Genomic DNA, 10,937 nt, shown 5'->3' with positions numbered 1-10,937 from the left:
CTTTTTTATTACCGTTCGCTTTGTAAGCTTGTTGTTAACATTAGAATCAGTGCTCTGTGTCACGTTAGCTACCTAGCTAACGTTTGTTTCAAGAAATTGTTGTTACAGAAACATACTGATGCGGATGATACCGCCGATTTCCTGCTGTAGAAAAAAAGCTATGTGGACACAGAACCTTAGCACTGTTAGCTGCTAGCAGGCGTCCAGAAGCTAACGGCACCAACACCAGCTAGTGGCTAGCAGCTATAGATGCTAACCGCGGCTAGTGGCTAGCAGCTAACGGTTGGGGGTGGAGTAGCTATAGGTGCGAACAGCGGCTAGTTGCTACCAGCTAACGGTCGCTAGCAGCTATAGTTGCTAACAGCGGCCAGAGGCTAGCAGCTAAAGGTCGGCCAGTGGCTAGCAGCTAACGGTCGTTAACAGCAATAGGTGCTAACAGCGGCCAGTGGCTAGCAGCTAACGGTCGTTAAAAGCAATAGGTGCTAACAGCGGCCAGTGGCTAGCAGCTAAGAATGGGTTGTTTGGTTTTGATTGTGCCTTGCGTGGAAAGTGGACAAGTGCAAGCAGCAGTGATAAAGCGCTAAGTTAGGACAATTTCCCGACAGCTTCCAGCAGCCTCCAGTCTGTACAGCAAGTCACATAAACATTCATATCTGGTTATATCTAACATTCTGATTTATTAAAACGTTATTAGATCTATGTATCAGTTAGCTCACAGCCTCCAATCCTTTAAATCAGACAAAACCAAAATCTCTCCAATTCAGCAAAAATAAAAACTTTATAAAACTGCATAATGGTGAGACAATATTTAAACCAATCAGCTGTTAGATCAGGTGAGAGCGAAGTGTTTTTCCCTAGGGCCTGGCACATAAAACAGCGGCTGCCTCGATCTTGTGAGAATATCGTCCATTTTTTCATGAAGTTAGACACAAATCTAACCAGCATGCATTGTGTGGTGATCACCGAACTACATTAATGACAGCAACAGTGCTGCTAGCTGCCCGCTCAGCCACCTCCATGTTGAGAGCCATGTGCAGACAACCTGAATCAGACTCTGAATCACGGATATGCTCTGAATGTCATATGTAGCTCCTTTTTAAAATGATCTAATCAAACTACTGGCACTTAACACTTGTGTGTGTCAGCTTTATAAGTTGCAGTTTGCGCAGTTCTTTATTTAAAAAGCATTTGATACAGTGCCCCTTTTCTTACTGTTGATACTGTGTTTGATATTTTATTTATTTTCTTAGGATTGAGCTCAACATAAGAACACAGATTTATAACCAGTGATGATTATTTAAGATTATAATGTGATTAAAGGAGCGCCTCTGAATGACAAAACAACCGTGGCTATTGCACTTAGCAATAATTGTCTGAATCTTTTCTTCAGGTGTGGCGTTTGTCTTCAGAGTTTGGTATGTAAATATGTTTGTCATCATTGCTGGGAATAAGTGGATGCTGTCAGTGCACTTGGGTTATTTTTCACTTGACTTAAATTCACTTTTAGTTTTAGCAGGTGATGTCACGAGGGGGATGAAGGCACCGTTGTAGCGGGTTGCTGTGGTTGTATATGAGTGTAACTGTGTGGATTTATACAGCCAACGCCTGTTGTTTTTTCTCAGTCCTGGCAAAGTGAAATAATGAGGCCTCCTTCAAAAGTATCCACAATTGAAGTGTTCTGCACTGTGACAGATGTAAGTGAATTTCACGTTTGTTTCAGTCCTCAGATAACGTTGAACACAGATAGCAGAGATTCTGATCTGAGCGTTAGAGTTCATCTGAACCTCACAGGGGCCTTTGTTCTATAGTCTTCTATAAATTAAGTGATGATGTGATACTGCCTTTTCTCTTCCACTGACTACATCTTTGTGCCTTGTACTGTATATGGTCAGCCTCATTTAAAACTGTGAGGTTTATTTATTGATGATGAGGGGGGTAAAATGGGGACTGGCCCAGCAGCCATCTTGTTTTTGTTTTTCTATTTATAATGAATATTGCTCACATGATGCTTCTTGATTTCTACATCTGCATGTCACCTGGAAGAAACAGTAACATCATAGTGTCATATATATTAGATCTTATTCAGGAAGCAGAATGGTTTCATTTGTTTGAGTGATCTGGCTGTCATAGGTCTTGACTTAATAGCTCAATGTAGGAATAAGTTGACAGTCACATCAGCCTTTTTTGTCATATTTGTTGTGATGCTCTGTCTTCTAGCACCAATGATTGCTGTTGTTAATGTTTGTACTGAGACGTTTTTAATCATTTTTGTCGGTGATAATTTACAGGCAGTAGAGGTCTGATACCAATATGATTACGTAGAGAAAAAAAAAACACAATGAGAATGCATAGACTTTCTATATTTTTTAATAAATAATTTTGTGTGCAACCAGTTTAAACACATTTTACCTGTACAGTTGCATCATATGCATATTACTCAGTACACACCACATTCACTGTACCTTGAGATATCCTGATAATCCTTTTAAAATATGATGCTTCTAAAATCATTTAAAAACTACAGATGGATCTGCGAATATGAGTACGGCAGAGAAACTAAATTAAATGACGCGCACGGTACACTGAGTGATGCATAGTTTGTTGTCTTTATGTCAGGAGAAGCGATGTGCTGATGAAAAAGATTCATATTATACCCGTTTTCTTTTCATGCCAAAACGCAAACTCTCACACACCCGCAAATAACAAAATATATTCCTCATACACCAAGTTTGAAGGAATGCTCCACCCACAAAATGACCGTCTGTAAATCAATTACTTACCCCGTGTTGTACGCTGAAGTCATGAAGAAAACTTTATCTTGCATGTTTATGAGTGAGAATCCAAAAACAGATTCTTGATGAATTGGAGTAAACACTATATCAAAAGACCCATTTATAAACTCTCACACAACTCGTGCAGAAATATCCAAGTCTCATTTATCCAGTCACATGCTCAGTACTCAGAACATATGCTCAGCATTTTAGCTGAAACTACGGATGCACAATGATAATAATAACAATAATAATAATAATAATAACTTTATTTGTAGAGTCCCTTTCGAGCTGGTGCAGAAAATACAAAACAAAAGCAATACTAATAAAATATCTGCATATACAAACACCTACACCAACATATACACTTGCACACATATATACCTGTAAGCATGCATACATACACGTGGCTGCATATACACATGCTCCCATACACACAATAAGTTAATCAACTGTCAGAAAAGGCCAATCTGTAAAAGTACGCTTTCAAACGAGATTTAAAGACAGGAACAGAGTCAGCTGATCTGATGCTCAGAGGGAGGTTGCTCCAAAGGTGAGGAACAAGAACTGACCTGGACTCTGGAACAGTTAGAAGACCCAGACTAGCAGACCTGAGGGATCTAATATCGGCTCATCATCTGTAACAGCCAATATTGGCTTCAAAATGAACTATCAGAATTGGCCAACATGCTGTTTCTTAATTGGCACAATGAATAAATATTACATACATTGATAAGTTTCATGTCTCCACCTGCTGGTGGGCCATCGCGATAAGAGATTGCATATATAATATGATGTTAGATCCACGACAGAAGAGACTTGATGCTCCCTAAAATTAGGTAGGGGAAAATGAGTTGTTACATATTGATTATCAGATATCTGCAAAAAATCCAGTACCGTGCATCCCTAGCTGAAACCATTTGTAATTAAAACTGAACTGAAAAAGAAACGAATCAATGCTCTCTTCAGTGGACAGAAACAGTCATTTTACCTCGCTGAACACTCGCTGGTCTATCGTTGCCTCAGTTGTTGGCTTGTTTGTTAATTAGGGTTATTTCGGATTCAACAAAATCACACAATAACACAAGTTTGTCAGTGGAGTCTGATTTTGAAGGGAGCAGTTCCCCATCAAGTAGGGCTCCCTGTTGAGGAAGGACCAAGACCTGTAATAAATGAGATTCAGATGATACTGCATGAGTTGTTTAAGAGTTTTTAAACAGGTGTTTTGATGTAGTTTTGCTGGTGTTAAACATGGTCCCCATTGACTTCAATTCATCAAGAATCTTCTCAGTTTTCGGATTCCTCCGTTCACTGTGAAGGCATGTATTCAGCATTACACAGGGTGAGTAATTGATAAACAAATGATCATATTGTTAGGCAAAGTATTCCTTTAACAGCATTGCTTTGAGCATTAAAACAAGAAGTGTAAAACCTCTCACTGCAGACTGCCCACCTCTTAAAGCAAATTATCCTAGAGACTGAGTTTTGGTTAAACCTTCAAGTCATTGGTCCAAGTGGATGTTCATGCTGTTCAATGATGCACTGATCAATAACTACAATCAACCTGAGTTGATACACTAAACAAAGTGCATCAGAGCTGGTATCAAGAAACTTCCTGTTCCCTGCAGAGGGTGCTACAGAGCTGTGTGAGACGAAGAGATGCAACCTTTGGTGCTTTTTAGGTTCACTGTATGTGATCTCCCATTGTACCTTCAGGGGATACTGTTAAAAAAAATCTTCCAGCTGTCCAAGTCCTTGGGCGACACAATGCATTATGCTGATTCATCATTAGGTCCATTTTTCAAACCCAGGTCTCTGGATAACTCCTGGGGCCTTTCGGCTTTCCAAAACGGTTCCCAAATCCTGCAGAAGATGAAGATGTTGTCATAAAAGTGGTATGTGACATTGTACAATATGTGAATGTGGTATTCAGGTAGATGCAGGCCTACCAAATTTGAACACTGAAGATGAGGCACCGTATGGCGGAGGTGGTGCTCCAGTTTGAGTAGGAGGTGGTGGAGGGGCAGTTTTAGCTGTGAATATAGTTTTAAGACATGTTAGTGCCACTTTTATTATCAGGGCATTTATTGAGCCAAAATTTAAATCAGCATCACTTACGTTTTTGTTTGTGTCTAAAAAACTTTAGACTCTGAAGAAAGGAAACAAAAGTTTAGTTACAGTTACAAATTTTACTTTTAATTCTTAAAGCTGTAAGTTAGAAACGTTATAAATAACAACAGTAATACTACTAAAAATAACAATAACAATATTTGCTGAGACTGTCAGTAGTATGTGAGACAGATACCCAATGGTATTTGCTTGAATCCATCACGCCTGGATGAAAACAACCAACCAAAGCCGAAGAGGCTCTAACGCAGCTGTCATTGTAGTCACTGCTAGTGACCTGCTGCCAAACTGTCAAACCAGGAAGCACCGTTTAATATGAAATTAAAATTCTGTCACTGTATTGTCTGTAGACCAAATCACAATGACATTGCGCTAACCACAGTCACTTTGGTGTGAAAAACTGGCAACTGTTTTGAATTGCAAAGCTACATGAAATCGGCAAACTTGTTTGTTTCGGTTGTCATTCTCAACCGCAACTGTTGCTTTCACAGATAGTATATATAGTCAAACAGAGTGGTCTGACCTACCTGATGTTTCTGCTGTGCTTATTTCATGTACTGCGTAGCTATGTTAGCTTCCTTTAAAACCAAATCTACCAGCACAGTGGCTAAGTTATGTACTGCTGTGGACGGGGGCTGCAGCAAAAATGTATTTTAGCCACCTAAAAAGTGTACGCTGGATAATGAGCTGTATTTTGAATATTTTCACTGCTTTGCTGCACACAATAGCTGATGGAGGCAGCGCCAGACAGAGAACTCCCCTGTTTCATGAAGTGAAGTGACTATTTTTGTCAGTGGAGGCTGGTGGCTTTGAGATAAAGGCTTCAGTTCCCTGTCTGAAAAGGGCTGTCGGACAGCAAGGTAAAGCAGTGAAAATATACAGTGTCTTCGTAAACTGATATTGTTTCTTTTAGGTGGCTAAAAACTAACTAACTGAGAGCATTTCTTCAACGCTTTTTGATTTTAGTACCTGACGCGTTGGTTTTCTATCTGGAAGTTAATGTAAATAAACATTGTGATTCGCTGTACTTCTTCTCCCCCCAAATGGTTTCAGAAACATATTTCAGTGTGCTGTCTGTGTTTGTGTATTTTAGTGTAGTGCTGGAAACAGGCACGCGCAAACAAAGCACTGCCCACCAGCCGGAGCAAACATTTTCAACTTACAGCTAAACAGAACACCAAAATATGTTTCTTAAAACATTTGAGGCAAGAAACGGGCAATGCAGTTACAAAATCTTGATTCATATTTGATCAGTGCTGCTTAGTTTGCCTTGGCTCTGACTGTTTTTTTTCCCAACAGCTATTGTGGATTCTTGCAAATACCATTGGGAGCACTATGAGGAGGCAGAGGAAGATGAGCATCTGCCTCATGTACTGCTGTCAGAATATAATTACAGCTTCAACAAATATGTCAAAAACTTTATTTATAAATGTTATTGACTGTAGCTGTAACTAGTTGTGTATATCTCTTGTGTTACCCTTGCTCGAGACATGCCCTTCTCACTGCTTTTGTCTGCTTTGTTTCCTGATGTCACAGTGTTCAGAGGAGGCCTGTGGTTCACATCATGCTGCTCCGCTTGTGCTGATGAACACAAACAGATAACAAAATGTAATTATGTGCCGCATTTGAAAACACTCTTATGTCGACCCCAGTGCGCTTGTTACATAAGGCAGCGTGAAAAACCTGTATTACCTTTATTATCGAGTCTTAAATGGAACCACAGCAGCATTAGGTGTGTGATGTGTGTGGCTTAACACTTTTCATACGACAGGGTCTTGTATGTGCTGATTTGATAACCAGGAAATATGTTTCTATTAATAACCAGTACGTGTGAAAGAGGCTATCATGTCGTGTGCAGCCCCTCTAGTGTCTGAAGCAACTCACCACTTCCTGCTCCAGCCACGACCACAGGATGTGGAGCGACCTGCCAAACTGCACTGAGGGGCTCTGCAGAGACACAGTAATAATCAACCACTCATATCAGCACAATTATTTAGATTAATCGTAAATAAAACATCAGCAGATCTGACATTTTGCCAGTCAACATCTCATCTTGTGTTTTAAAGGATGCCTCCCAGTGGTGAAAATAGGTACTTCTAAATACTAACTTCAACATGCATGCTGTTGTATGAACTCAACAAAGAACACAATTCAACATTGTGACAAACAGGTAGATTATTGTCAGTGAAAAAAATAAGATGATACATAAAAGGGACAGTTCATTCCAAAATCAAAAATAAATATTTTACCTTGATTGTTTTGGTGTGAGTGTTGGAGATAAAAAATAATTGAATTTTTTTTTGTATACTATGTCATAAAAGATCTAACAAAAAAAATCTTAGTATAATATGTCATAAAAAATTAAATTTAAAAAAAGTAAAAAATATAGTATGTCAAAAACAATGTGACAAGACACTCATGGTATAATATGTCAAAAAAAAATGTAATAAAACAGTCAAATTTTGTCAACAAAATGTCATAAAAAATTCATAGTATAGAATGTCATTAAAAAAAATTGAAAAAAAAATCTTAGTATAATATGTCATAAAAGTATAGTATGTTAAAAACAATATGACAAAAACTCATGGTATAATATCTAAAAAAAAATAATGAAAAAGTCAGTTTGTCAACAAAATATCATAAAAAAAGTAACAGTATAATATGTCAGAAAAATGTAATTAAAAAAGTCATACAACAGTAATTAATGAAAAATTGTAATAAATAGTATGTCATTAAAATGGCACAAAAAGTCATAGTATAGCATATTATAAAAATGTAGCTTAATTAATGAAGTCATAGTGTATGTCACAAAATGTCATAAAAAAAATGTCATAGTATGTCAATACAAAAATTGCTTAAAAGAAAACACAGTATAATATGTTAAAAAAAACTCAGAAAAATGTCATAGTATAGTATGTCATAAAAAAGAATTGAAAAAAGTCTTGGTATAATATGTCAAAAAATAACAAAAAAAATGTCAAAGTATAGTATGTAATAAAAAGTGTTATAAAAAATCATAGTGAAGTGTGTCATGAAAAAGTCACAAAAATAATAGTACTGCATGTCATAAAAATGTAGCCTAATAAATAGTCATAGTGTAGTATGTCACAAAATGTCATAAAAATGCCACAGTATGTCAATACAAAAAATGCTAAAAAGAAAAACAAAAATCACAGTATAATATGTTAAAAAAGTCATAAAAATGTCATAGTATAGTATGTCATAAAAAAGAATTGAAAAAAGTCTGTATAATATGTAAAAAAAAAAAAAAGTAGCAAAAAACTCACAGCTCAATATGTCATAAAAAATCATTAAAAAAAGGTCAAAGTATAGTATGTCAAAAAATGTCATAAAAAGTCAGAGTATAATATGTAATATAAAGTGTAATAAAAAATCATGGAAAAGTGTGTCATGAAAAATGTGACAAAAAAGTAATAGTACAAACAAAAAAACTCCCAGTTCAATATGTCAATATAAAGATAATTAAAAAAGTCAGTGTAGTATGTCAAAAAAAAGTGACAAAAAAGTAATAGTACTGCATGTCATAAAAATGTAGCCTAATAAATAAAGTCATAGTGTAGTATGTCACAAAATGTCATAAAAAATGTCACAGTATGTCAGTACTGAAAATGCTAATAAAAAAATCACTGTATAATATGTTAAAAAGTCATAAAAATGTCATAGTATAGTATATCATAAAAAGAGTTGAAAAAAGTCTTATTATAATATGTCAAAAAAGTAACAAAAAAATCATTTAAAAAAAAGTCAGTGTCGTATGTCAAAAAAATGTGACAAAAAAAGTCACAGTACTGCATGTCATAAAAATGTAGCCTAATAAATAATGTCACAAAAATGTAATGAAAAATATTAGTCATAGTATAATATGTTATTAATAAACGGATCTGAGGAAAAGACCAAAACTAACAATGAATCTATCAGATATTATCTGTGTAGCCAAACCTGACACAACTTATTTCTCTGTGCCATAGACCTCCACTGTTTTCTAAACATTATTAAAACACATGATTGAGCCTCATGATTGTTCTGACATTTTCCAATATTATGATAAACATGAGCACTGTACTTTAAACTGAGCTGAGTCAGCACACACTTATCTGCACCAGAATCTCACAGCCATATTGACTCCTGTTTGAGACATTTGATAAAAACTACAGCGCCCAGCTGTTACAGTGATTTATTGAGCCCTTTTTTAAACATGAAAGCTTGTATTAATGACTTTAGTTGGAATGAATGTGTCCGGTCTAAGTGCTTCAGACAAGCTGGCGAAGTTGGAAAGTACTAAGAGATGAACTAGCAAAACTACTACTGTTGATTTTGGTCTCTTCATGGTTGGAGATACTGTATATGGCTTATAAGAGAAACATAGAACATTGCCAGCTTCCTCCTTTAACTGTCAGCTCTGAATAAAAGCAGAAGAGAAAGGAATGACTCTTCAGACAAAATTGCTTACCTTGTTTGGAACTTTTAGCTCGAACACTCTGGGGGGGAACATTCAAAAGAAAACAGCGTTAAAGCCTTAACACATGGAAACTTGTCGGGGTAATCAGCGAATGGAAAAGTGATGAATAGAGTATAGGAAAGTGAGTTGGCGAGTCTTTTGTGCGTGTAATCAGCCTAGTTGTTAGATTAAAATGTACGTTTCTGCAAATCACACGTTACATGTGGACTTTTCATGCGCGTCATATCAGTGTTTTTAAAGTGATGTCATTTCTAAGTAATCATTGGTAGATGAAGGGGACCAGTGTTCAAGACTAACAGACAACAAAAACAGTAGTGTTTTAACAAGTCATTGCTGTGTGTCCAGCAGCTTTTAGACAAACATTGGTGCTTTATAGCATCATAGTGACACACAAAGTCTTTCCCTGAGACATTGCTGCTTTTCCCACTAGGATTGTGCTTCCAAACCCAGGTATTTTAAACCACATCATGATCTTTTCCAAACCATAACCAAGTATTTTTTGTGCCCAAACCTAATGAAAGCATTGTTGAAAAAAGGTCTCAGTAGCCCCGTTTCCACCGAGCAGTACGGTTCAGTTCAGTTCACTGCAGTCTGATTGGTCAGTAGAGGACGGTCACTCTGCTCAAGACTGAGATGTGGCTGGTTTTGAGCCTCATGTAACCACTATTCGTACTGTTTGTGCCTCTCACAGCAGCTGTAGACTGAGAAAAAAATAATTTATTTCACTGGGCCAACTGCCGTCAACTTTTAAGGTGGAACGTTAACTTGTAATGTTGCTCAATACATGAGTTGATGACGTGAATCCATCAACACACCTTAAATGTCACTGGGACAACTTTGACTGTTTCGGCCGAGTTATGTGAACTGCATATATTCTAATCCTACCTCGGAGTAAAAAAAAAAGCGTCACGGAGCGCTGTTCCTGTGGGCCCCTGAGCTTGCCTGAGAAGGACTAAATGCACAAACTGGCTATTTTTAAATATCCCATGGAGAGAGACTCTCACTGCAGCCTGTTTTATTTAGTTCTAAAAATGTCGACATGCAGCCTCGTTCTGTGGACGATAAATGAGGCGCAGACTGATAAAGGAGGAAATACAGTGAGTGCTGGACGGAGCAGTGAGTGACAACAACTCCGCCCACATTAAGAGGACTGTTTGCAGTGGAAACACTAGGGTCTAGGTACCGTGTCTGAAGGGTTACTATCGAAAGTGTTCGGTGGAAACGGGGCGAATGTATCTGCTACAACGTGCAAATGTAACATACTGTCTGGAGAAACGTATAATTCCAACATTTATTTCCTGGTGATGGGGTGAGCAGTAACACACTATATATGTGACTTCTTTGACTGTCATTACCTTGCTCCTGCTCATAACAACATCGAGGAATCTCTTGGGCTGAACGGTGCCATCCCACTCCGATGATAACCCCACCCTCGGGGAGCGCCGTGTTGTTTCTAAGGGTGGCGGCAGGCAGAGGGTGGTTTTCTCGTGCACTGTTGTAAAACAGCAGTCGGAACAAAACATCACGTTACTTAGACAACAAACCCTGCAGCCTGAGCT

General features: G+C 37.5%; 2 protein-coding genes across 5 annotated transcripts in view; both read right to left on the bottom strand.

The window, feature by feature from the left end:
* The window catches only part of cd34 (CD34 molecule), a 286,734-nt gene that overhangs the window by 131,130 nt on the left and 144,667 nt on the right, over positions 1-10,937 (bottom strand). The gene's annotated exons all lie outside the window — the stretch shown is intronic.
* The window catches only part of ptpn22 (protein tyrosine phosphatase non-receptor type 22), a 31,381-nt gene continuing 22,795 nt past the window's right edge, over positions 2,352-10,937 (bottom strand). For both annotated transcript variants that reach the window (XM_049580723.1, XM_049580724.1), the window contains 7 exons: positions 10,734-10,870; positions 9,370-9,397; positions 6,783-6,845; positions 6,376-6,479; positions 4,890-4,920; positions 4,721-4,804; positions 2,352-4,634 (listed from right to left, as the gene is read on the bottom strand). In XM_049580723.1, coding sequence (XP_049436680.1) covers positions 4,573-4,634; positions 4,721-4,804; positions 4,890-4,920; positions 6,376-6,479; positions 6,783-6,845; positions 9,370-9,397; positions 10,734-10,870 — 509 coding nt within the window. In that variant the 3' untranslated portion in view covers positions 2,352-4,572. The remainder of the gene's footprint in view (positions 4,635-4,720; positions 4,805-4,889; positions 4,921-6,375; positions 6,480-6,782; positions 6,846-9,369; positions 9,398-10,733; positions 10,871-10,937) is intronic.

The sequence above is a fragment of the Epinephelus fuscoguttatus genome, linkage group LG7 (genome assembly GCF_011397635.1).
Source record: "Epinephelus fuscoguttatus linkage group LG7, E.fuscoguttatus.final_Chr_v1".
Lineage (NCBI taxonomy): Eukaryota > Metazoa > Chordata > Actinopteri > Perciformes > Serranidae > Epinephelus > Epinephelus fuscoguttatus.
Note: the sequence above shows the minus strand (reverse complement) of the source record. Positions and strands in the feature narration are given on the sequence as shown.